We start from the raw sequence: 26,974 nt of genomic DNA, 5'->3' as shown, positions 1-26,974 counted from the left end.
TTAGCTGTCTGCTGCCAAGTACAAGAATCATGACTGATCTCTCCACAGACAAGCCAAAGTAGTTGGTACACAAGTATCCATACCTCACATGCCTGTGGGACGAATATTACCCATTATTCTCGATCAGGTCTATGATTTTCAAACTTGGTTTATAGACTGATAAATAATTTTTATCGACTTTTAAATCACAAAAGCCATTTTTATTATCCTGTAGGTCCCAAATATTAGGTTTAGTTTATTGAAAGGTGAATTTACTATTAATCTATTCCAAAACCGGTTATAGTTAGTGTGTTCAAACTGATTTTTATTTCCAGGATTATGTCCAGGTTTCTTGTGTGAAACGAGTCGACAGTGCATAGCCATGAGTAAAGTATGTGATGGTGGTGTTGATTGCCAGTTTGGTGAAGATGAGATAAATTGTAGTAAGTAATTTATCACCAATTAATTCGTATTAAGAAATGTGATCAACTGCACTCGCTGTCTGAATGTCTTTTCAAGACAAATAATACATTTGTACATGGGAAAAAGAACAACTCTTCCCAAGCACAAAAATGTGTACATGTGCCTTGATTTCAGTTGGCCTCGTGTCTGCGGCTCACCACTCTTCATTGAGTGGCTTGCTGGACTTGTCAGAGCAGCGAAGTCCAGTTGGGATGTTGATGTGGAAAGATGGCATTTCATGGAAACCTGTTTGTCTCGAAAGTATCAGTGCCGAACTGGTTAAAGAAATATGCCCGTACCTTGGGTACAGGTAAGTTTTGAACCAAAGACATGTATTAAAAGAAAAAATAGAATTATAAGTACACGTTTCAATAGTTTTGAGTATTACTTATCATCAAGGGTAACAGAGTTCTTACTTAGTATATGTTTTAGTTCTGACAACAGAGAAAACAACCAAAACATCTCGGATCCAATAGATGTCCTTTATGAAAAGGACACGAGAATGCCTTTCAACAGTGGGAGTATAATCAACTTCCCAAGAAAGCTGAAAGATGAAGACCCTTACTGGCAGAAAGATGTTCAATCCTCATCCACGGGCCATCAGCTAACTAATCATGGCTTTTTAAGGCTCTTGCAGGATATCCGTCAGCAAGCCGGATCGAAAGTCAGTTGTAAGGTATGGGTATTTGCCAACTTTGCAATTGTTTACGAAAATGAATGACAAAATGAACATCTAACAATTTCTTAAACAATCACGGCCAGATGTAGGGGATAAAAATCTTGTATCTTGACAGAGCGAGGTGAAATGTGGAGACGAACAGTGTGGGATTGTTCCTCGCTTCCTGTTCACAGAGGATATTCCTGTATGGAAACTCGGTGGTGTCCCATGGGCAGGAGCGGTCTATGTGGATGGACAATACAAATGTGGAGCCACCCTTGTCCAGCCCTCTTGGGTTATATCCTCGGCTGCCTGCATGAATGGGACTAAGTAGATAAAATAATTTATTTTGATTGACTTTCAGTACCTTGAAAATTTCAAATTGATGTGAAACCACTTGTAAATCATGATTACTGCACTTCTAATTTCATATGATTTAACCTATTAATTATTTCAGAATCACCGAGTCCCATGTTGTTGTGGTAATGGGCTCTTGGAGGAAAGTGGGGACACCAACCCGTTTGTGGGGTGCTTATGAACACGGTCGTAAAGTGGACTACATGACGGCCATATTAAAGTCCGATATAATTCTCCTGCATCTTCGTGAAAGAATGCCTAAATCACATTACATCAATCCTGTGTGTTTACCAAATAGGTATGTTTCAAGATGGCCAATTTTGTTACCTTACCTTGCTAATATTTTTTGTTTAACCCGTTGCCAATGGGGGATAGATTTGCTTACCCAGGCTTCAGGATGGGTTTTATTTCAGAGCAAGGCAGCTTCAGCAACATAAACTGACTTTTCCCACTGCCTTTTAGTTATTCATTGTAGAGCTAGAACCATCTTTGTGTTTTATTATTTTGTGTGTTTAGAGCCTTGTATCTATCATATCACAGGCTATATCTTCTGCAGTTGATTAAGATTGTAGTTCAGAATCCATATCCACTCATTTTTTCCTTTATACTCAGCGTGATAGAAGTATTGTTTTAGGAGATAACATAAAGCAACTTTATTTTTTTGTATTTGTGTGCTGTCATGAACGAATACGAAACATGTTACCATCCACAATGAAGATGAAGGGAAGAGGAAGGAAACTTGTGCTTATAACTAAGTGCCACAGGAAAAGGCATCCCTACTGGCACAGGGCCGCATTGTAGACATTGGGCATGGTTCGAGTCCCCTTCCTCTTCTCGCTCTGCCTGCAAATCCTCCATCTGCTGTACTTTAGAGCAAGAGGTCGGTAATTTGCTATATGCCATTGCTCTATAAATATAGCGTTTGCTAGAGACCGTAGATTGGTGCCATTTAAGGCTCTCTTCTTATTATATGTTAACATAGTGATGCAAAATCCCCGAACGTCATGGCGCCTGTCGTCAAGCCAGAGCTCCTGCGTCATGTATGACGGGTTAAAGTGACAACCCGTTAACGACGGAATCGATTCTGCTACCCATGGCCATCTCAAGGTGTATTTACAGGTTGCCTCAGAGTACAAAACACACAAGCTCACACAAGCTGCGATACGACTAATAACCTACTCTCTGCATCATTAGCAGTCCGTCTTTTATTCATTCTTTATGGTTTTGTTATATTCACAGGTATAAATTTTCATTTGATTAGGTATAGGAGATGCAGTAGACTGAATATGTTTACAGGAGTCTAATTTAGCTCTGTGGCATGCACTCTATTATATCACATTTACTTGCTTACACGGGAGGATGAAAATGGGTTTCTTTCAATTTCATAATCAATATTATGAAAATATACATGTACACTCTGCTGCTACCATGACAAAAGAGAAGAGACCCTGGCTAATAATTCTGCCTTGATACAAGAAAACATCATCACTGGTGCCGCACATAGCATAGGTCTCTACTCTTACCATGGGATTATCAGGCACAGCACATAAGCATCGATTCTTGAAGGTTCTCTGGAGTCTGGCATTGCTTCTGCTGCTGAAGAAACGAACCCAGACTGTCCATCCCTTGCAAGTGCCCATACACCGCTCACAAGCGAGTTGTCCTCGGAATTCCAACCGAGTCCTATACCCTCCCAGTCCCAGGTGCATCAGGAAAGCATTGGCGCCGTTATTTTTATAAATGTATATCAATACCTTTTTACACCATTTCATAGACTAGCGAGACTTCTAGCTTTGTGAACTGAAAAGTAGGTCTAGTTGTAATGGGTTACAGTGCTTGTTTTGTTCAGAGCAATTGGCAAATAATTGGCTGGAAAAGGGAAATTAGCGATCAGTTGCATTGACTTTTATTGTGGCGAAGTAAGAAACCACATGGCTAAGTAAAGGATTCAGTTCGATATCTTGATGGAAACAGACCCGCATGAGACCTCGGCCGGCCCTACTCCATCGAGGACCTCGCAGAGGTTACAAGGTCTGCCCCACAAAGGCAGACTGCAGGTGGGAGTGTCCCGATTAGCAGCCTTAGTTGAACAGACATCTTCGGGGTGCCCGGAGCTCAGGCCAGGAGACTATTCACGTAACCCAAGACTCTAGCATGGTACTCTTTTCTCTCTCCTCTCCCCTCCCCCCTTTCACACACACACACACACACACACACACACACACACACACACACACACACACACACACACACACACACACACACACTCACACTCTCACACACACACTCACTCTCACTCTCACTCACACTCTCACTCTCACTCACACACACACTCACACACTCTCACTCTCACACACACTCTCACTCTCACTCTCACTCTCACTCTCTCTCTCTCTCTCTCTCACTCTCTCTCTCTCTCTCTCTCTCTCTCTCTCTCTCTCTCTCTCTCTCTCTCTCTCTCTCTCTCTCTCTCACTCTCTCACTCTCTCACTCTCTCACTCTCTCACTCTCTCACTCTCTCACTCTCTCACTCTCTCACTCTCTCACTCTCTCACTCTCTCACTCTCTCACTCTCTCACTCTCTCACTCTCTCTCTCTCTCACTCTCTCACTCTCTCACTCTCTCACTCTCTCACTCTCTCACTCTCTCACTCTCACTCTCTCACTCTCTCACTCACTCTCACTCTCTCACTCTCTCACTCACTCTCACTCTCTCACTCTCTCACTCTCTCACTCTCTCACTCACTCTCACTCTCACTCTCACTCTCACTCTCACAAAAAAAAACACACATGGCGTAAACGAAATGTTAAGGGGCCCGTACCTCCGAAGGTAAATGAAAACAAGTGACTTTTAAGGTAAATGATCTTGGGGATAGTGAGAGTTTGCGTTTTTATTATTCTAGTTGAGAAAATTGGGCCAGACTCTCAGGATAGAAGAAATACTAGTCCATAAAATCAAGCGAGGTACACATTAGATTTTTATTTTATTAATCTCTCGAATAATTTTGTCATAGTTTGCACAGGGAACTATGAATATGAACTTTAAATATCAATGTTTATTTATTTTACCTAAGCTATTGTCTTATTGGAAATTTCTGTATACGAGGACAGAAATCAAGATTCAGATGCATTCAGATTCTATAAAGATTTCGGTTATTTGTATTTGCACCATATGGTTATTCATTTTATATATATCTGAATAATCTATGCTTGTCTGATAAAAGCTTATATGAAAAGGCTTTTAGGGATGGTTTTGATGATTTAAATGGGTTGAATTAAATACGTAGATTAACGAGAGAACAAGAAGTCCCTATTTTACAGCATTTCCATGTGCACTTCATAGTCAACGCCTGGGGTGTGATATACATTAGGTCTTGTTTAAACGTTTCAACAAAGTGTTCTCAGACAGCCTGCCCAACTATTCTGGGGTGAGGGGGGCATTTCCCATTATAAATTACTATATAGACCGGTCATATTAATTCAAATCTGACATAGATAATACTCGGGACAAAAACGAGATGAAGGTCAGCAACGTACTCATTATAAGTTTTATTTTTGTGTTCCACAATGCTATAGTCTGTAAGGTTGCCAAGCAGTAACTCGACTAGAGAAGAGGAATGCATTCAGGCCTTTGTCATGGTCAAGTAAAACAATCTTGGGTGTCCGTGGGTAGTCATTCTGTGTTCGGTACCATAACACTACACTGTAAGACGGTCTGAAGGATCCTCTAACGAGTACTGACAAGGATCTAGTCACTCCTTGGCTGCATTTATCAGATCCAGCTATATTTGTTACAGGAACGAGCTTTCCTATCAATGTACATGTATGTATGAGCATGATATTTTATGTAGTGTACACGGTAACAAGAGACTACCTCTTCTACCAAAAGATGAAGTCTGCTGGAAATGATTATGGTGTAACTGTTGGCAACCCCCCTCACTCATCAGTGATGAGAACCAACCCTGGTCGCTCGCCCAGGGTAGGTTCCACATTACCCTGAGCATGAGGCACCCACCCACAACTTAAATATTTTCTGTTATAATGGACAGTAAAATATTTAACTGAACAAATTCATCTTTAGTTTGCCAGATATAAAACCAAACAGTTCCTGTGTCATTGCTGGTTTGTCTGAAGATGATGACCGCCTTTCACTTGGGATACAGTTTCAAGTTGCTGATACTTGTACTGGCCATGAGCTCTGCGTTGCAGACGATCTAAGTAAAGCTCCATTCATGGTGAGTAATGACTAAGGTTTATTTGTGAATGCACCTGAAGATCCTGTGATGATTATTACTGTTTTGGTAAGTAATGAATATTAAGACTATTTGACGATCATTACATCTCAAAACAATGTCTTGTCCAATACAGAGGTCATGGGCTGGGGTCATTGCTTGTAAAATTGACTCGGGTGTGAATCCCTTGTGGACTGGCGTGGGAATGTGGTCACATGGAAGGAACGAGGGAAATGGCAGTCAGCCTTACCAACACCCAATGTTTACAGAAGAGAATTTAAAAGCCATCTTCAGTATCTTAGGTCTGTTTTAATTGTTTGCGTAGATTTTAGTATTTGTACATTTTTTACTACTCTACTAGGCAGATGTAGTGAAATGACATCTCGTGATTAGATTCTAATATCCAAACTTCAGAATCTAGTATACTTTATTCCAATGATTTTATTCCAGCTGCCACAGACATGAGCAGACCACCAGTCCCAGACATCTGTAAGACTGACACATGTGCAATGGGCATCTGCGTTGGGCAGCAGATGATATGCGACATGAAACTAGATTGTCCTGATCTTGCTGATGAGCCTTCAACCTGCCCTGTGCCTCTTTCTCTATGTACCCCAGACAACAAAACAAAGACTTGTGGTAAAAAACTTTCACTTGTAATGTGTTGTCCTATAAATACCAATGCCTGAAATAAAGGTAATCAAGTCCTTTTGTAATTCTCTGAAAACAGAAATTAGGTATATTGTTGAATGAATTCCATACAGTATTCAAAAATGTAATTTTCCCTTTGGCTATTGTCAATTTGTCTGCCCTTTTTAAAGAACATACCAAATATCTAGTGACAATTAGTTTTTCCTTCCATTGGCAGCTTGTGATGGAGTACTGTGTCCTGACAATGTTTGTGTTCCCTTTAACAAAATGTGTGATGGCATTGCACACTGTCTTGATGGCTCTGATGAAATCAACTGCACATGCACTGAAGTAAGTATAACAAGGATAATGTTTTAAAGAGCAGAAATCACTTAGGTATATTGTTGAATGGAACGACAATGAATTTCATACATTTATACGATAGACAAAAATCACTGATATGAATATTTATGCAGGAATTTTTACATAAATTGAAGCAATTTGTAGTGTAGCACTAACTTTCCTATTTTGGTCAGTGGTTGCAACGTGTTGACGGAGGGAAAGTATGTGATGGAATTATAGACTGTGAAGACCAGGGAGATGAGAGGCAGTGTGGCTGCTCTGAGCAGTCTGAATTTCGTTGTTATAAGTGAGTGCTAATTCAAAGTAATCGAACATGATTGTGAGAAAGGGACAAAATACTCAAGTGGCCACGATTATGCACGCTGCCAAAAATCCCTAGTATAGTTCCTACGCATTACTATGAACTTAATTTTACAGTTCGTCACAGGCGTGTGTTAAAGAGGACCTGGTGTGCGACGGCAAGAGAGACTGTACGGATGGAGAGGATGAAAAGCACTGCTTGGCTTTGTCGCCATGGGTCTTCGTGGCAGAGACGGTGCTAGGGTAGGTTTCGTTTAAGTTTGAATGCTTCATTTTGTGAATATACAGTAAACGAGTTCGAACACTACAGACTTTCTCCACCTGCAGCGCTCCACAACGGAATCGCGAAGGTTTTCTTCTGGTGCGGATCAGGGGACGTTGGTTTACTTACGACAGCGAACATTGGGCAAAGAATACCTACTTGTCTGATCACTTGTGCCAAAGCCTTGGCTACCCAAATGCCGTAGCCACGCTCAGCCGCTCTCTCAGCATGGAGCGTATGAATGAAATTAACAACACATTTTCCAATGGAACTCACCCAAACCCAGCCAAATTTGACACCAGTCTGTTGCTCCCAAGAGAGGACGAAGAAACCACATCTGTAGTGTATGTTGTCTGCTCCGGAGAGGATTAAGAATGACACCGGAGCATTTTATCAATAATATAGAACCATTGAAAGTTCATTTAGATATTGTATAGCTGTTTTACCATTAGCGAACGTTATTTTATATATTGTTGATTTTAGTAAATGCTTTATGTACAAACCCTATTAATATCCATTCAGTGACCATAATGAATTCATTCTAAAATTAAACTACACTGAATCAGTTTACATAATTGCCTTTAACAATGAGGCTCACGTAGGACTTTCCTCTACGACTATGAATGCATAGCATCAGTGACTTAATGCCGAAGGAAAGAGTATTGTTCTTTGGAACAAAACTCACTAATTTAAATAAGTTTCACAATGTTTATACTTGCCAATAATATATTTCTTTCACAAAGTTGCAGTTGTGGTGGTCCACATAGGCAAATGTCAGATGTAAAAAAAAATCACTGCTTGTTTTCTTACTGGAAGAAATAAATGTTAGAGGAATTTCAGAAAAAATAGATTATGTTTAAATAGGTATTTCCTGTTCCTATATCGATAGCTCATAAAATCGCCAGCATCAAGTTCCTTGCTAAGAAAACAAACACTCCCACGCCCTAATTCTGTAGAGCGTGGACTACTTTAGTCACATGAATTACCCACACCATAACTGTCATAAATCAATAAGTGATTTCTGTGAATCCAATAAATATTTGTTTTCAACGGTTCTAAAGTACACAAAATTCAGCTTTATTAATAATTTCTACCTTTGCAGCGGTGCAACTTTTATATGACAGCAATTCGATATGATTATACATATTCTAATTAAGCTTGACTGTCAAACAATCATACATTTGAAAAATTAATTTGCTTCTTATAATTCCCGAAAATTATCCGCATAACAATATTTCTCTAGGCACAAGGTAGAGACTATCAAAACCAATTCTTACCTTATCGCAAAAATAGAGAAAGCGAAATAAAAGACAGGGGACAGTGAGAGAAAGGAGGGGTGCGGGAGGAATGAAGTGAGAGAGAAAGAAAAGAGCTGAGAGAGAGAAAGAAAAGAGGTGGGGGAGAGAGAGAACGAAAAGAGGTGGGGGGGAGAGAGAGAGAGAACGAAAAGAGGTGGGGGGGAGAGAGAGAGAGAACGAAAAGAGGTGGGGGGGAGAGAGAGAGAGAACGAAAAGAGGTGGGGGAGAGAGAGAGAGAACGAAAAGAGGTGGGGGAGAGAGAGAGAGAGAACGAAAAGAGGTGGGGGAGAGAGAGAGAGAGAACGAAAAGAGGTGGGGGAGAGAGAGAGAGAGAACGAAAAGAGGGGGGGGAGAGAGAGAGAGAGAACGAAAAGAGGGGGGGGAGAGAGAGAGAGAGAGAGAGAGAACGAAAAGAGGTGGGGGAGAGAGAGAGAGAGAGAACGAAAAGAGGTGGGGGAGAGAGAGAGAGAGAACGAAAAGAGGGGGGGGAGAGAGAGAGAGAGAGAGAACGAAAAGAGGTGGGGGAGAGAGAGAGAGAGAACGAAAAGAGGTGGGGGAGAGAGAGAGAGAGAACGAAAAGAGGTGGGGGGGAGAGAGAGAGAGAGAGAGAACGAAAAGAGGGGGGGGAGAGAGAGAGAGAGAGAGAAAAGAGGGGGGGGAGAGAGAGAGAGAGAGAAAGAAAAGAGGGAGAGAGAGAGAGAGAACGAAAAGAGGTGGGGGAGAGAGAGAGAGAGAGAACGAAAAGAGGTGGGGGAGAGAGAGAGAGAGAACGAAAAGAGGGGGGGGAGAGAGAGAGAGAGAGAGAGAAGGGGGGGGGGAGAGAGAGAGAGAGAGAGAGAGAGAGAGAGAGAGAGAGAGAACGAAAAGAGGTGGGGGAGAGAGAGAGAGAGAACGAAAAGAGGTGGGGGAGAGAGAGAGAGAGAACGAAAAGAGGTGGGGGGCGGAAGAGAGAGAAGAGAGAACGAAAAGAGGTGGGAGGAGAGAGAGAGAGAAGAAAGAGTGGGGGAGAGAGAGAGAGAGAGAACGAAAAGAGGTGGGGGAGAGAGAGAGAACGAACGAAAAGAGGTGGGGAGAGAGAGAGAGAGAGAGAGAGAGAGAGAGAGAGAAAAGAGGTGGGGGGGGGGGAGAGAGAGAAAGAAAAGAGGGGGGGGAGAGAGAGAGAGAGAAAGAAAAGAGGGGGGAGAGAGAGAGAGAGAAAGAAAAGAGGTGGGAGAGAGAGAGAAAGAAAGAAAATAGTTGGGAGAGAGAGAGAAAGAAAGAAAATAGTTGGGAGAGAGAGAGAAAGAAAGAAAATAGTTGGGAGAGAGAGAGAACGAAAAGAGGTGGGAGAGAGAGAGAAAAGAGGTGGGAGAGAGAGAGAGAGAGAGAGAGAGAAAGAGGGGAGAGAGAGAGGTGAAAGAGAGAGAGAGAGAACGAAAAGAGGTGGGGGTGGGAGAGAGAGAGAGAGGGAGAGAGAGAAATTAAGAAAAGAGGTGAAAGAGAGAGAGAGAGAGAACGAAAAGAGGTGGGGGTGGGAGAGAGAGAGAGAACAAAAAGAGGTGGGAGAGTGAGAGAGAGAGAGAAAGAAAAGAGGTGAGAGAGAGAGAGAGAAAGAAAAGAGGTGAGAGGCAGAGAGAGAGAGAAAATAGAGGGGAGAGAGAGAGAAAGAAAGAAAATAGTTGGGAGAGAGAGAGAAAGAAAGAAAATAGTTGGGAGAGAGAGAGAACGAAAAGAGGTGGGGGAGAGAGAGAGAACGAAAAGAGGTGGGAGAGAGAGAGAGAAAAGAGGTGAGAGAGAGAGAGAGAGAGAACGAAAAGAGGTGGGGGAGAGAGAGAGAGAGAGAGAGAGAACGAAAAGAGGTGGGGGAGAGAGAGAGAGAGAGAAAGAAAAGAGGGGGGAGAGAGAGAGAGAGAGAGAAAGAAAAGAGGGGAGAGAGAGAGAGAGAAAGAAAAGAGGTGAGAGACAGAGAGAGAGAGAAAGAAAAGAGGTGAGAGAGAGAGAGAGAGAGAGAAAGAAAAGAGGGGGGGGAGAGAGAGAGAGAGAGAGAGAGAGAGAGAAAAGAGGTGGGGGAGAGAGAGAGAGAACGAAAAGAGGTGGGGGAGAGAGAGAGAGAACGAAAAGAGGTGGGGGAGAGAGAGAGAGAGAGAACGAAAAGAGGTGGGGGAGAGAGAGAGAGAGAGAGAGAGAGAGAGAGAGAAAAGGGGGGGGGGAGAGAGAGAGAGAGAGAGAGAGAAAGAAAAGAGGGGGGGGAGAGAGAGAGAGAGAGAGAAAAGAGGTGAGAGACAGAGAGAGAGAGAGAAAGAAAAGCGGTGAGAGAGAGAGAGAACGAAAAGAGGTGGGGGGAGAGAGAGAGAAAAGAGGTGAGAGAGAGAAAGAAAGAAAGAAAAAAGGTGAAACAGAGAGAGAGAGAGAGAGAGAACGAAAAGAGGTGGGAGAGAGAGAGAGAGAGAGAGAAAGAAAAGAGGTGAGAGAGAGAGAGAGAAAGAAAAGAGGTGAGAGAGAGAGAGAGAGAGAGAGAGAGAGAGAGAGAGAGAGAGAAAAGAGGTGAGAGACAGAGAGAGAGAGAGAACGAAAAGAGGTGGGGGAGAGAGAGAGAGAGAACGAAAAGAGGTGGGGGAGAGAGAGAGAGAGAGAACGAAAAGAGGTGGGGGAGAGAGAGAGAGAGAACGAAAAGAGGGGGGGGAGAGAGAGAGAGAGAACGAAAAGAGGTGGGGGAGAGAGAGAGAGAGAGAGAGAACGAAAAGAGGTGGGGGAGAGAGAGAGAGAGAGAGAACGAAAAGAGGTGGGGGAGAGAGAGAGAGAGAACGAAAAGAGGGGGGGGAGAGAGAGAGAGAGAGAACGAAAAGAGGGGGGGGAGAGAGAGAGAGAGAACGAAAAGAGGTGGGAGAGAGAGAGAGAGAAAGAAAAGAGGTGGGAGAGAGAGAGAAAGAAAGAAAATAGTTGGGAGAGAGAGAGAGAGAGAAAAAAGAGGGGGGAGAGAGAGAGAGAGAGAGAGAGAGAGAGAGAGAGAACGAAAAGAGGTGGGGGAGAGAGAGAGAGAGAGAGAGAACGAAAAGAGGTGGGGGAGAGAGAGAGAGAGAGAGAGAGAGAGAACGAAAAGAGGTGGGGGAGAGAGAGAGAGAGAGAACGAAAAGAGGGGGGGGAGAGAGAGAGAGAGAGAACGAAAAGAGGTGGGGGAGAGAGAGAGAGAGAGAACGAAAAGAGGGGGGGGAGAGAGAGAGAGAGAGAGAACGAAAAGAGGTGGGGGAGAGAGAGAGAGAGAGAGAGAGAGAGAGAGAGAGAGAGAGAGAGAGAAAGAAAAGAGGGGGGGGAGAGAGAGAGAGAGAGAGAGAACGAAAAGAGGTGGGGGAGAGAGAGAGAGAGAACGAAAAGAGGTGAGAGAGAGAGAGAGAGAAAGAAAAGAGGTGGGGGAGAGAGAGAGAGAGAACGAAAAGAGGTGGGGGAGAGAGAGAGAGAGAGAACGAAAAGAGGTGGGGGAGAGAGAGAGAGAGAGAGAGAGAACGAAAAGAGGGGGGGGAGAGAGAGAGAGAGAGAGAACGAAAAGAGGGGGGGGAGAGAGAGAGAGAGAGAGAGAGAGAGGGAGAGAGAGAGAGAGAGAGAGAAAAGAGGGGGGAGAGAGAGAGAGAGAGAAAAAAGAGGGGGGAGAGAGAGAGAGAGAGAGAGAGAGAGAGAGAGAGAGAGAGAGAGAACGAAAAGAGGTGGGAGAGTGAGAGAGAGAAGAGGTGAGAGACAGAGAGAGAGAGAAATAAAAGAGGTGAGAGACAGAGAGAGAGAGAGAGAGAGAAAGAAAAGAGGTGAGAGAGAGAGAGAGAGAGAGAGAAAGAAAAGAGGTGAGAGAGAGAGAGAGAGAGAGAGAGAGAGAGAGAAAAGAGGTGAGAGACAGAGAGAGAGAGAGAGAGAATTAAAAAAGGTGAAAGAGAGAGAGAGAGAGAAAAGAGGTGAGAGACAGAGAGAGAGAAAGAAAAGAGGTGAGAGACAGAGAGAGAGAGAAAGAAAAGAGGTGAGAGAGAGAGAGAGAGAAATAAAAGAGGTGAGAGAGAGAGAGAGAGAAGAGAAAGAGAGGGAGAAGAGAGAGAGAGAAAGAGTGGGGGGAGGAGAGAGAACGAAAAGAGGGGGAGAGAGAGAGAGAGAGGAGAGAGAGAAAGAGAGAGTGGGGAGAGAGAGAGAGAGAGAAAGAAAAGAGGTGGGAGAGAGAGAGAGAGAGAAAGAAAGAAAAAAGAGGTGAAAGAGAGAGAGAGAGAAAAGAGGTGAGAGAGAGAGAGAGAAAGAAAAGAGGTGAGAGAGAGAGAGAGAGAGAGAGAAAGAAAGAAAAGAGGTGAGAGACAGAGAGAGAGAGAAAGAAAAGAGGTGAAAGAGAGAGAGAGAGAGAAAGAAAAGAGGTGAGAGAGAGAGAGAGAGAGAGAAAGAAAAGAGGTGGTGGGGAGAGAGAGAGAGAGAAAGAAAAGAGGTGAGAGAGAGAAAGAAAGAAAATAGGTGGGAGAGTGAAAGAGAGAAAGAAAGAAAATAGGTGGGAGAGTGAGAGAGAGAGAGAAAGAAAAGAGGTGGGAGAGTGAGAGAGAGAGAAAGAAAAGAGGTGAGAGAGAGAGAGAGAGAAATAAAAGAGGTGAGAGACAGAGAGAGAGAGAAAGAAAGAAAGAAAAGAGGTGAAAGAGAGAGAGAGAGAAAGAAAGAAAATAGGTGGGAGAGAGAGAGAGAGAGAGAGAGAGAGAGAAAGAAAAGAGGTGGGGGGGAGAGAGAGAGAAAATAGGTAGGAGAGAGAGAGAGAGAAAGAAAAAAGGTGGGGGAGAGAGAGAGAACGAAAAGAGGTGGGAGAGAGATATAGAGAGAAAGAAAGAAAATAGGTGAAAGAGAGAGAGAGAGAGAGAGAGAGAGAGAGAGAGAGAGAGAGAGAGAGAAAGAAAGAAAAGAGGTTGGGGGGAGAGAGAGAGAGAGAAAGAAAAGAGGAGAGAGAGAAAGAAAGAAAATAGAGAGAGAGAGAGAGAGAAAGAAAATAGAGAGAGAGAGAGAGAGAAAGAAAAGAGGTTCATCATAATTATTTCCCTCATGGATGATGTTTCTGATTCTTATTGATATTTTTTTTCTATTTATTCTATTAACTGTGGACCAAACCTCTGATAACTTGGTGTTACTGTTTATCGTAGAGACAAAGCTTCGCCAGGAGTCTCTTTTGGCTTGTCTGATTGTTCTACGAGCCCTAGCTCTCGCTTGTTTGTAATTGCGAAAGTTCTCATTTGTAATGTTATTATGGAAAAGCCTGTAGGCCCTATTTCGTTCACATAGCGCCCTGCGGCAATCTGGTGTCCACCATGGAACTCTATGCTTAACGCTATCTGTCGAAGTCTTAGGGATGGTTGCCATTGCTGCATTTATAATACAATTTTGAACATTGTTTACTTTATCATCAATGGTTTCTCCAGCAACTTCGAGCTTGACGCTCCTTGTGAAGGCGACCCAATCTGCTCTTTTTACGTTAAATTTGGGTGCTGAAGGCGTCCTCGTGGTGTCGCATGAATATTGAATACAAATAGGAAGGTGATCGCTTCCCAACGAGTCGTCAATGGTGTGCCACAGGCACTTGGCTGTAGTGTTGAAGAAACCAGTGATAGGTCAATAAAGCTCAAATTACCGGTATTATCGTCTATTCGCGTTGGACTACCATAATTTAGAAGAACCAGATCAGAGTCGTTGATCAACTTAACTACTTGCTCACCTCTACCATTCACCCGCAGGGAACCCATGATGTATGACGAGCATTAAAATCTAGAATTAATTTATTGTTTGGCAGACTGTCCTGAATAGCAAAAAGCTCATCATAGATCAGCATTTTATCAGGTGGACAATAAACTGAGCATATAGTCAGATACTTGTTATTGAATTTTACTTTGCATGCGACGTGTTCCAAAGTAGAATTAATCGTCACTTCAATGAAAGGGAGATTCTGGTGGATGTACATGGCGACTCCGCCTCCACCCCTTCCCTCTCGGTCTTTTCTACAAAGGATGGTAGTTTCTTAGCGATACGACCTCGTCAGAGACTTGGTCGTTTAAATGGCTTTTCTTGTAGAACGATAATATCGGGAGCATAGGACGAGGCTAATAATCTAAGGGAATTTAATTTTGATCTAAGACTTCGACAGTTCCTTTGTATAATGGTATACGCGTGGATTACGTTTTATGGGGTTTGGAAGTGCCTTGTCGGCGGTTTTTATTTTCTTTTTTTGGGAGGGAGGCGCTCTCCTCTCCCTCGCTTCCCGAGGGCCTCTCTCGGGAATTTTTGGAGACAGTAGCCTCCATGGCCTGCTCCCTCCTAGAGAGAGCCGACGCCCGGCAGAAGATTTTGTTTTATTTTTTTTTTGTTTTATATAGTGAAATATATAAATATCTGCTCTTACGAGCAGGAACTACACCAGACGAAGTTCTAGTAGGGGTCGCCTGGACTAAGAGGTGTTTGGTTGGGGGATCCAGATTGTGATTTGGTATCATCCTCCTTATGATGCTTTTTTTGCTGGGTTGATTCAGCAATTTCCTTTATAGTTTTAGTCAGTTCTTTAACTTGATTCATTAAATTTTTAATGTTTACTTCAATTCGGAAATTTCCTTGTCCTTAGCTGCGAGCTGCTGATTAATACTGCTTGCATTGGAAACGTTGTTGGTTACTGTGAGGCGTAAGAAGTATTGGGTTTGCTTGTCAAACCTTCAATTCTTCTTGGCCTCACGGTAACTAACATCGTGCTCTCTATGTATGCCAATGTCTCAGTCTCGTCTTCAGGCTGCTGCAGCAGAGCCTGACTGGTTTAATGGGGACTCCACAGTTAGCACATTGAGGGTCTTTTCCTTGCATGTAGTAGTATCATGTGCTCAGCACATTTACGCAATAAATTTATTGTATCTTTATCATTGCATCGTAATGAGGTGTGTCAAATTTTTGGCTCTATTTACATCGCATTGGTTTTTGGATATAGGGTCGAACTTGAACGATCTCATACCCAACTTTACAGAACTTGGAATTTTATTTGAAGAAAAGGTCAAGAAACACAATCGGTTTTTACTCGCACATCTCATCTTTCTTAGCCATACAATTTACGTCTACTACGCTCTGGTCTTTCATGGCCTCAGAATTTCACTTTCTTCATTGTCCTCAAATCCCTGTGAAAGATTACTCCTTTCAGGGTATTTGGGCCAACAGGAATAGTTACTTTAACTTGAGGTCATGAATCTGCGTCAGTTTAAGTAAATTCTTAACCTGAGATTTAAATTGTACTTTAACAAGGAGGCTTCCATCTCGCAATTTTCGGGACAAAATCAAACCCGCCTTCCACTTGACCATCAAGGACCTTCTTGATGATAAAGGGGTTGACATTCTGCAAGGATTGATTTTCGTTTCACGCATCGAATGTTTCAAGCACTTGCATTTCTCTGGAGGGAATATCAATATGTCTTCTGGGTCGGTCATTCGGTCGGGGTTCCAATTTTTTGGTCAAATTTGTCTTAGAATGGGGTTGAGTCGCCCCTCCTCCTTGGGGAGGAGGAAGGGTAGCCGGGGGATCAATCATGCTAGGGTGTCGGACCAGGTCCGATCCCTGGGCCAAAGCCCGTTGTCTGAAAGGACTACCTTTCCCTTAACTATAGTGTTATATCAACCTATCCCAATAGCTAAGAGAGGATTAAAAAAAACAAGTCTTTCGTTATACGTCCATCGCCCCCCCCTTAGTGGAAGCCCTTGGCTGCTTTCTCCAGTACCAACTAAGGGATCGGAAGTTGGTGTGTAAGGCACCTTCTTACCGCCGAACTGCTATTGACGAGGGACGGTAAGTCAAGGCCCACCCCCCAAGCGAATACGGGAGCTCACAAGGAGACTCCCGTAGGCTCAGGAAAATCACACCAGAAAAAAAAATTAAAAATAGAAAAAATTCAGGGGGAGAGAAAAGTTGCGCCCGAAGGACGCCCCAGGCTACTGGGCCTCCCTACCCAGGGGTCACAGCCCGTAAGGGCTACCCTGGAGTAGAAGAGAGCTGCGGGTCTGGGGTGGGGGCTGACTACTCTACTTCTACTACTACTGGTCTCGTGTCACCTTCAAAATCAAAGCACTGAAGGTGCAGATAAAGCACTTAAAGTGCGCAAAATCTGTACAAAAAAAACAGCGTTTACTCGACTTTGTTTTACTTTACTCAAAACTCAGAAGCAACAATGCCCAGTGAGACGAGAGGCCCCGATAAACAGGGTATCTCCAGTGGCACAAGACTTAGTGTTTGTTGCTGCTGCGTTGTAGAAAAACAGGGTGTGAGTAGCATAAATTCTCATACACGAGTGGGCCCTTTTCCAGGGAGGGAGCAAGTGGTAGACCCTCCTTCCATGGAGGGAACAAGTCGTAGGCCCTCCAGGGCAACGCCATCTCTCGGCGCCTCCTCCCCCTCGAAGCGATAAAAAGGGGGAACTCTTGTATTTCCCCCTGGAGGGATGGCTGGGGCGAAGCACATCACTACAAAGCGACTTGTGGGTAAAAGGCGAGCAAGTTACGGTGCTCAAGCGTAACTGGCGCGGTGCCCTGTACCTTAAAGGTGCGGTTGGGTGGACTTTACCATGCACCTGAACACTGTACAACTCAACTACCGTTCTACCTTGGTGAAAACATGCACCAACACATCACAGTAGATATACAAGGGGGAGGGGGGGGGGGCCTTACATATGTAACTAGAAGTATGTACATGTTTCGTCTCTCCTCTCCTCGTTTCTCCTCCTCTCTCCTTCCCTTTTCGTCTCTCCTCCTCTCTCCTTCCCTTCTCGTCTCTCCTCCTCTCTCCTTCCCTTCTCGTCTCTCCTCCTCTCTCCTTCCCTTCTCGTCTCTCCTCCTCTCTCCTTCCCTTCTCGTCTCTCCTCCTCTCTCCTTCCCTTTCTCTCCTCTCTCCTTCCCTTACCTGTCTCTCCCCCCTCTCTCCTCCCCCTTCTTTCACGTCTCACCACCTCTCTCCTTCCTCCTCTCTCCTTCCCTTCTCGTCTAGCCTCCTCTCTCCTGCCTTCCTCGCGTTCTCTCCTCCCTCCTCTCTCCTTCCACTTTCTCGTCTCTCTCATCCTCTCTATCCTTCGTCGTCCTTTTTTTCCCTTCTCCCTTCTCTCCTTCTCTTCTACTCGTCTCTTTCTGTCTTACCTCCTCCTCCTCTCTCCTTCCCTTCTCGTCTCTCCTTCCTCTCCTTCCTCTCACTCCTTCCCTTCTCGTCTCCTCCTCTCTCACTTCCTTCTCGTTCCCTCCTCTCTCCTTCCCTTTCGTCTCTCTCCTCTCTTTCCCTTTCTGTCTCTCTCCTCTTTCCTTCCCTTCTCGTCTCTCCTCCCCTTCCCTTCTCGTCTCTCTCTCTATCCACTTCTCGTCTCCCTCTCTCTCCTTCCCTTCTCGTCTCTCCTCCTCTCTCCTTCCCTTCTCGTCTCTCCTCCTCTCTCCTTCCCTTCTCGTCTCTCCTTCCCTTCTCGTCTCTCCTCCTCTCTCCTTCCCTTCTCGTCTCTCCTCCTCTCTCCTTCCCTTCTCGTCTCTCCTCCTCTCTCCTTCCCTTCTCGTCTCTCCTCCTCTCTCCTTCCCTTCTCGTCTCTCCTCCTCTCTCCTTCCCTTCTCCTCTTTCCATTCCCTCTCTCCTTCCTTCTTCTCTCCTCCTCTCTTCCTTCCCTTCTCGTCTCTCTTTCCTTTGTTCTCTCCTTCTCTCCTTCCCTTTGCGTCTCTCCTCTCTCTCCTTCCTTCTCGTCTCCTCTCCTCTCTTTCCCTTATCGTCCTTCCTCCTCTCTCTTCCCTTCTCGTTTCCTCCTCTCTCCTTCCCCTACTCGTCTCTCCCTTCCCTTCCTCGTCTCTCCTCTCTCTCCTTCCCTTCTCGTCTTCCTCCTCTTCTCTTCCTTCTCGTCTCTCCTCTCTCTTTCCCTTCTCGTATCTCTCCTCTCTCCTTCCCTTCTCGTCTCTCCTCCCTCTCTCCTTCCCTTTCTCGACTCTCTACTCTCTCCTTCCTTCTCGTCTCTCCTCCTCTCTCCTTCCCTTCTCGTCTCTCCTCCTCTCTCCTTCCCTTCCTCTCCTCTCTCCTCCCCTCTCTTTCTTTCCCCTTCTCGCGTCTCCCTTCGTCTCTCCTCCTCTCTTCCTCTTCCCCTTCTCGTCTCTCCTCTCCTCCTCCTTCCCTTCTTCCTCTCCTTCCTCTCCGTCCGTCCCTTTCTCTTCTCCTTCCTTCTCCTCCTCTCTCACTTCCCCTTCTCGTCTCCTCTTCCTCCCTATCCTCCCGTCTCGTCTCTCCTCCCTCTCTCTTACCTTTCGTCTCTCCTTCTTACTTCCTTCTCGTCTCTCCTCCTCTCTCTCTTCCTCCTTCCCTTCTCGTATCTTCCTCCTCTCCTCCTTCCGTTCTTCGTCCTCCTCCGCCTCTCTCCTTCCCTTCTCGTCCTCTCCTTGTTGTTTCCTCTTTCGTCCTTTCCCTTCCCTTTCTCGTCTCTCCTCCTCTCTCCTTCCCCTTATCGTCTCTTTCTCCTTCCTTCTCGTCTCTCCTCCCTTCCCTTCTCCTTCCCTTCTCGTCGCTTCTCTCCTCTCTCCTTCCTTCTCGTCTCTCCTTTCTTTAGTCTTCTCCTCTCCTTCCCTTCTCGTCTCTCCTCCTCTCTCCTTCCCTTCTCGTCTCTCCTTCCCTTCTCGTCTCTCCTTCCCTTCTCGTCTCTCCTTCCCTTCTCGTCTCTCCTTCCCTTCTCGTCTCTCCTTCCCTTCTCGTCTCTCCTTCCCTTCTCGTCTCTCCTTCCCTTCTCGTCTCTCCTCCATTCTCTCCTCCCCTTCTCTTCTCTCCTCCTCTCTCCTCCCCTTCTCGTCTCCCTTTCTCGTCTACTCCTTCCCTTCTCTCTCCTTTCTTCTCCTCTCCTTCCCTTCTCGTCTTCCTTCCTTCTCGTCTTCCTGCCCTCTCCTTCCCTTCTCGTCTCTCCTTCCCTTCTCGTCTCTCCTTCCCTTCTCGTCTCTCCTTCCCTTCTCGTCTCTCCTTCCCTTCTCGTCTCTCTCTCCTCCTCTCTCCTTCCCTTCTCGTCTCTCCTCCTCTCTCCTTCCCTTCTCGTCTCTCCTCCTCTCTCCTTCCCTTCTCGTCTCTCCTCCTCTCTCCTTCCCTTCTCGTCTCTCCTCCTCTCTTTCCCTTCTCGTCTCTCCTCCTCTCTCCTTCCCTTCTCGTCTCTCCTCCTCTCTCCTTCCCTTCTCTTCTCTCTCTCTTTTCCCTTCTCGTCTCTCCTCCTCTCTCCTTCCCTTCTCGTCTCTCCTCCTCTCTCCTTCCCTTCTCGTCTCTCCTCCTCTCTCCTTCCCTTCTCGTCTCTCCTCCTCTCTCCTTCCCTTCTCGTCTCTCCTCCTCTCTCCTTCCCTTCTCGTCTCTCCTCTTCCTCCTCTCCTTCCCTTCTCGCCTCTTCTCTAATCTATTTTCCTTTACGCTTTGTCCACTCGTCCGATATATTTTTCTGTTCAGTCACTAAATCCGCTTATAGTGGTACGAACGATTTTTTTATAATCCTTTATTATTCATATATAGTGGAAATAATCAACGGAATAATCTTCATACCCCACAATTTGAGCCATGATAGTACGGCATTAACTACATCAGGGAAATGAAATATGAATGCAAAAGTGTACAGAGATATTATCTTACTTGCCTTAATTCCTGTTGGAAGTAAGGTGTGGCGGGGGTTTGGGGGGGATGAGTGACGCCTTTCACATATATATACCAGAATGGAGGTATGTGGAACGTATAAAAACTCAAATCTATGGGACTTTTGCGATTATTCTATGGGGACTCATGCATGGCCCTCGGTATTTGAACTCTCATTTTCCCATGGAATGCTCTGCAAAATGTTCTCTTTCTCTTCAATTACTGCGTATAGGTAATATATATTGATATAGTTCTTTGTAAAATACAGATGTACGTTCTGTAAAGTATACTGCATGTGGGAAAAATAAAAATACATCAAAGTCTATACTTTTACTTTTTTGAGGCAACTGATAATTTGTTAAACTCGAACGTTGATATAATAAAATTTGTATAAATTAATATATATATGTATTCTAATAAAGGTCAACTTGTATGTACAATTATTAAATATTACTTGACACCCAGGTACACTTCACAACAGGACTGACAATCAAGAAATCTATTTTAAAAGATGATTCCTCTTAAAATCTGAGAAATAAAGCAGACTCTAATCAACATGGATATATTTTCTTCAATAATCCACTAAAAATAAATTAAACAATTTCCTGCTTAAAGAATACCCAGATGACTAGCTGTCTTGGTTATTGCGTTTCTTTAACTGAACAGATAATATATACAACTCCTTGCAGGAAATGTTGGTAATCTCTGCTCTCGGTCGCCTCGTGGCGAAATCCTAGCTTGGCGCACAATAAGGGCGATACGTTTCTATTCCACTTCTTGTGCTGGAAAGTGAACCATCGTCCTCGCACTCGAACGAGGAAGAAGCCCTCCATGCGGAGTGGCAGCATCCTGGCGAAGAAGATTGTCATGGAGAATCTGTTTCCAACCGTGCATTTACAATATCAACCAAGATCTACTTTGCTTTAGGAACTAAGTATCGTTATCTTCCTTGTCGGTAAATACGATTTTTATCTTTTAGAAACCTGTTTTATTGTCAGAAATACTTATTATATTAATTCTATCTAAAGGTCGACCAATTTGTTATTCACAAAATCAAAGGATATGGCCTTAAGACTTCTATTGGTTCCTACCCTAAAGCATCCTCGTCGACTGGTATGTCGGGCGAGAGCGCCACACATTCAGCTTCGTCCTCTCCATTCAAACAATCTTTGTTGCCATCACACACACTGACGCGAGGGATACAGCCTTGAGGACTGGATCTGCTCAGAAAATGTACATGATAAAATCAATAAACGTCAAAGTGATGTAATCAGAAGTACACTTTAAATGCAGTCGTTCTCATGAAGATTTTGTGTAATATAGGCTTCTATCCCTAATTCTGCCTCTTATACAGCAATGTACAATAGTTGTCGGTTTTAAAACCATCACAAGAAGCACAGTTAATCTAGAACTCACAGATCTCATCAGCATGAGATAAATTTTACATATCCTCTCAGTGTCCCTTGCCCTTTCCATATAGGACTACGGGTCTGACAGCTGCAAGACTGACTAAGGGTCTCAACTGTACATACCAACTAATGAGATAATTGGAAGTAAGATGGATATCTGACTCGAAGATATGGGAATAATTGTTGCTTCCAAGGACCAGTCCAACTAAAGGAAGGGTGCTGTCTCCTAGGGTAAACAACAGCTCGACTTATATGGGTGGGTGGGAGAGGGGGAGACCTAGACCCCTTTAACCTCCAAAAAAGGACTAGGAAAAGAAAAGCATGATCAAGGAAACAAACATGTCTCCTCCCTCAAGTAAAGCTCACCGAAATAAAGGAGCGTTAAGCATCAAGTCAGAAGTTCTCAGGGCAAGCAACGACTCCACCAGGGAGTTGTCGAGCTTGGACATTAAATTTCATCAACATTTCCAGGAAATCTTAGTGAAGGAACCCGTTTACCTGTCTGACGCCAACAAGAACCAGAGGCTTAATTATTCCAGGTCAAGACAACAATTCCATGTTCCAGGATTTCCAGGATCCCCTAGATTAGGAGATATCGTCCACAAGGCTATACAAGGCCCTGAAGTGCGTCTTAAGCCAAGCTGCCAGAGCTATACGGAGTGACTCAAGTGTTCGCTTTTGTCTAAGCAGGCTACTACATAGCCAAAGTGCTTGAGTCTTGCACCATGATCCCCTATTTTAAAAATAAGATAATTTAAGGGTCTGCTAAGCAGAATGTTTTGACCAATAATTATTGGCTACCAACGACATGGTTTACTGACCAAAAAGGCATGAGCAATATGGGCTATCAGCCTTCTGGGAGGCTGCCACAGGCCCAGTCGTATACTAGCACCTGATACTGAAAACAATAGTGTACTTGGGGAATAACTTGAATAATGCAATGAATAAGACCGCTTCAAAAGCAATACCCATATGAGTCATGGTGCTACAATAGAGCTCTGGGAGGTCAACTACTGAGTATGTAGGTTCTGCAAAAGTTTAAAGGGAATGGTGTGTTACTCCTACATTTAAGTCATTATTGCATAATACCTCCTAGACATAAGTAAGCTCTGCAATATGACCGCATACTTCTTGATCCAAGGTTCTAACCGGGGAAGCTGCATAAATGTAGGCAATATAATCACTGAATGTTCAGGAGATTGAACATCTCTAAACAACATTCAAAATATTTGTTTTATTTTTATGGATCTACTTTTATGATGAAGCTATAGTCAATTGAATGTTTGAAAATCATTAGTTAACTAATAATGTTCTATGGTTTCAGCTGCCTAACATATTTTCAATAAAGATTTTACAGGATGCACTTCACTTACAGTATGATATAGTTCTTTATATAAATTGTCTTTATATCATATATATTATATTAATATTAAGCCATTAATATCAATGAATAAAGACTAATATTTCACATACTTGTAACATCTGAAGAACTCCGCCCCAGGAGTACAACCGCAGACACTCTCGTCTTCCTGGTCCTCACAGTCGATGTTTCCATCACACAGCTTTCCGGGATTGTCTCGCCACAACAGCTAAAATAATATTTACTTGGTTACTTAGGAAAATCTGAATCTAAAGTTAAAAAAGATAAATAAAGATAAACTAAGGTGACTTGCTGGTAGCTCAAGAACTTACTTGGGGCAGAACATACCATTAAAATAAACGTACCGTTTAAATAAACCTAAAGTCAGTTTCACTTAGATTACAAATCAATGGAGATTTTCATTCAGCTTTCCATTTGTTACAATCTGTTATAATCATAATACAGTCTAATAAAGTTTCATCTTAATATTCATTTAACATAGACATATATCTTTATTCCTATCATCCTGGTAAGTCCAGGTGGCAAGACGTACATGGCAGGTCGTCAGTGGTTACATCTTAGCTAGCTGGTAACAAGACCTCCATGTCATACAAGAAGAGGCACTCTCCTTACCCAATAATGAACATGATAATTTACATATATTAGGGATTATCAACAAAGTCAAGTTGAAATTTGCGGTCGTAGACAACACTGGCATGTTACTCGGCGAAGAATAACTTGCCTGGCCTCCCGGACGATCACACGTGAGCCTTTGCTGACGTATGCCCACAAAATGAGCCCAAACGCCAGGTGGCACATATACATAACATGGCAAAGATGAGACCATCATTGCCATGATCAATTATTATTGACAAAATCAAGAGGTACTCCTCTGCTTGTCTCTCTGTTAAAGATAATGACTTTGTTTCTTGAATTTTTTTAAAGAAAATCCTCTTGATAATTATATTGTTACATATCACTGTATGAATCTTTTTGGTTTCTGTATTACATAAGATGAATAGTTTCAAATTGATTTAGTGGTAGTTTAGAATAACTGTATAAAGTGTAATATTTGGCATATATATCACCTGTATGAAACCTGAAATAAAACATGGTTTCAACCTCCCATAAACCATGTTTTACCCTCGTTTGCTCTCATTTTCACTGCATGGAACATGGGTCCTCTTACCTAGCTTGCCGAGCCGTGGTACAGAGCTCATTAGCATGTCCATACTAACAAAACACAATGGCCCATTTATATGATTGTAACACTGGAAATTTACTATTTCATTTAGGTAATATAAAGCTATTAATTGATTCCTAAATCAATAAAACCAGAGATGTGCTAGCTATCAGCTCTCTATGGAATGTTTTTGACTCGTCTAGTTTTCACTGTCAACCATTCCAAGACTGCCACAGTCAGTTCGGTGCCCCACTCAGCATGGTAATTCTCTTTCTGCCAAGGATAGGAAAATACAAAGGAAGCTATTTTCCAAATCAGAACCATTAATTCTTCCCGTTACCATGCTTTCAAATACAACCATTGGTTATTTTAGAACGACAGAAAACAAAAAGATCTGACAGAAAAATCTATTAAAGTTTGTGATCAGCTACATCCTTTGGAGAGGTCTGGGCTTCCTACTATCGATGGTGGAAGGTAAAAAATCGATGTACCTGAAACGGGATAAAATGTGTAGAAAAGAAAATTGAACATGGAGTAATCTGACATTGCTGGAACAAGAATAAACCCCGTAAAGTATTGAGTAAAGTGTCTCAAGCATAGTAGGTTATAGTGACCAGACTGATACGGTACCTCTGTACTATGTACAGTACACAGTTTTGGAGCTAAATTCCAAGTAATTGTGATTATAGCATATACTTTGTAGAATACACTTAAAGTTGCCATATATATTTTTCACGCCGGTAATATAAAATGTTTGCCAAATGAGTTATTAATTAATGTGTCCACCTCATTGCCTAACGACCATTTTCAATCAGACTAGGTACGTTCTCCTCTATTCCTTCCATCCCTTCCTTCTCTCTCCTCTCTCTCAAGCATGTAAACTGATTTGCAAATAACTTCTCAAATCAAATTAGGATCAAATGCTCTTCCGTGGACAAATGAAGCAAAAGTATGCCAGAGCAATTTTAGTGTAGCACATTGTTTGCAGCCAATCCAGGGACATTTAACATCTCTTTATTTACTGTGTAATCTTTATATCAAACTTCTTCTTTGAGTATTACTATATGATAAATTTAAAAACCAATTTCAAATGAAACACTCTTTGAATACTGAAAACCATAGTTTGACTGATAACTGCCTTTTGAAAGACAAAATATAAATACGAGTGGAAAAAGAGAGAAAAAGAAACATTGTATGGAAATGCATAAAAAACAACAACAACGAAAGAATCGCAAATAGATTTACTTACCCTTGCACAGGTGCAATTGGCCTCATCTGTCCCATTTACACAGTCTTCTGTGCCATCACATACAGTGCTGCGTGGAATACAAACCCCATCCTGACATGGCATTCCGCCATCATCACACACTGAATGATAAGTTTGTTAGTATTTGAGTAATAATAATAATATGGGGAATAAAAAAAAATAAAAAAAAGATGGCAGCAATGTCCATCACATTCTCAACAAATAAATTCAAGTGGTTTTAAATTCAGAATGAGAATATTAAGGTCTTACCGCATTTACTATCGTTACTTGAAGGACGGCATGCTTCACGTTGCGGCTTGCACGTCAGAGGTTCGTCACTAAGGTCTGGACAAGTAAGGAAGCCATCACAATGTTCAGAACTGGGCGTGCAGATCCCGGTGGGACACATTCTGCCCTCACAAGTAGCCAAAGACTGTGGTCTATACTGAGCTACAGAGAGAAATGCAATGTTTAGCACATTAGTGGTACCATACTGATATTAACAAAACTGCTCTGCTGATTACACCTGAAAGTTTAGGAGCACTAAACCGAATCTGCAAATGGCCCTACCCAATATACTAGTTTTTTACTTTTAATATAGTCTATTTTATTATTTATTTTTATTTATAAATAATAAATTTTTCCAATTATCATTTCTTTTTATTTATTTTTATGCCATTTTTTTAATAAAATCTTAATAATAACCCATTAATATAATTTAAATTCTTTTTTATATACAGTGTGTGATTTTATTTATTATTTTACATTGAACAGAAGTCTAATCTTTTTCCATATTTTATAGATATTTATTTTTTTATATTTATTTTCTTATTTTCATTTTATATTTAGTTTATTTATATTTTTTTTATTAACTTTATATTTATCTTTCTTTTTTTATTTTTATAAATTTCTTTAGTTATATATTTAACTCCAAACAATAAGTCCCATCCAACTATTCCCTTCTTCCCCTTCAATGATAGTTGGTTTCAGAGTGGGTGGGCGAATGAGTAACCACCGTAATAAACACAAATATACACAAAAGACTGGCTGTGATTAAGCTTCAAACTTCCTTCTGGTATCTGTATGTATAGCCATATAGGAACACTTCTGAAACTACAACATTATTTTTTTCAAAATCTGAGAAAGTGATTATTCTGTTGCGCACCTTGGACACGGCGAATACCGAAAAGATCTTCTTCTGTAAACATTATGTGCGAAGTCGATTCTACACAGTTGTCATCATGTACCTGATACTTCCACATACCTACACCTGCCCAGGTGGGATCTGATGGCCAACCGAATTTGCATGCAATCACACCAGACCAGCTTCTCTGGGTAAAATAGCGTTTATTTAATTTAGAGACAAAGTGTATGCTTTCGATCTTCTTAGCATCTTGCACATGAATATCAGCAGTAGTTACCGTTTAGGTTTGCATACTTACCATGCACGGCATGTCTTCCGTTTTGTCAAGGAAACAAACACTTTTATTACCACAGTGATCTCCAGTTTTCAGTTCTACCCCTCGGCTCGTGCGGTATTCAGAAGCCGAATAGCCAGCAATTGTACAAGTTCTGTTAACAGCCATGTTATCGACAACCCTGACAAAATATGTAATGAAATTTCAGAAGTCTTA

The 26,974-nt window shown here is 42.8% G+C and overlaps 2 protein-coding genes across 2 annotated transcripts in view; one reads left to right on the top strand and one right to left on the bottom strand.

Moving 5' to 3' along the window:
- LOC122244961 (uncharacterized) overlaps window positions 1–7,744 on the top strand; it is a 70,838-nt gene extending 63,094 nt beyond the window's left edge. The window contains exons 12-23 of the mRNA XM_086536450.1: window positions 315–422; window positions 577–751; window positions 874–1,117; window positions 1,236–1,429; window positions 1,557–1,754; window positions 5,537–5,690; window positions 5,824–5,989; window positions 6,138–6,326; window positions 6,556–6,668; window positions 6,854–6,966; window positions 7,098–7,223; window positions 7,308–7,744. Of these exons, the coding sequence (XP_086392576.1) occupies window positions 315–422; window positions 577–751; window positions 874–1,117; window positions 1,236–1,429; window positions 1,557–1,754; window positions 5,537–5,690; window positions 5,824–5,989; window positions 6,138–6,326; window positions 6,556–6,668; window positions 6,854–6,966; window positions 7,098–7,223; window positions 7,308–7,614 (2,087 nt within the window). The 3' untranslated portion in view covers window positions 7,615–7,744. The remainder of the gene's footprint in view (window positions 1–314; window positions 423–576; window positions 752–873; window positions 1,118–1,235; window positions 1,430–1,556; window positions 1,755–5,536; window positions 5,691–5,823; window positions 5,990–6,137; window positions 6,327–6,555; window positions 6,669–6,853; window positions 6,967–7,097; window positions 7,224–7,307) is intronic.
- A 12,715-nt stretch (window positions 7,745–20,459) lies between these two features.
- On the bottom strand, window positions 20,460–26,939 carry LOC122245323 (serine protease ndl; the record flags this gene model as incomplete). Its single annotated transcript, XM_086536449.1, is given in 7 exon segments — window positions 20,460–20,991; window positions 21,234–21,362; window positions 23,025–23,140; window positions 25,344–25,462; window positions 25,611–25,790; window positions 26,506–26,671; window positions 26,783–26,939. Coding segments are annotated over 7 exon segments (1,075 nt in total), but the record flags the coding sequence as incomplete, so codon positions are not given.
- Between the last annotated feature and the right edge of the window lie 35 nt (window positions 26,940–26,974).

The sequence above is a fragment of the Penaeus japonicus genome, unplaced genomic scaffold (assembly GCF_977035675.1).
Source record: "Penaeus japonicus unplaced genomic scaffold, GWHDUDI00000001_assembly GWHDUDI00000004, whole genome shotgun sequence".
Classification (NCBI taxonomy): domain Eukaryota; kingdom Metazoa; phylum Arthropoda; class Malacostraca; order Decapoda; family Penaeidae; genus Penaeus; species Penaeus japonicus.
Note: the sequence above shows the minus strand (reverse complement) of the source record. Positions and strands in the feature narration are given on the sequence as shown.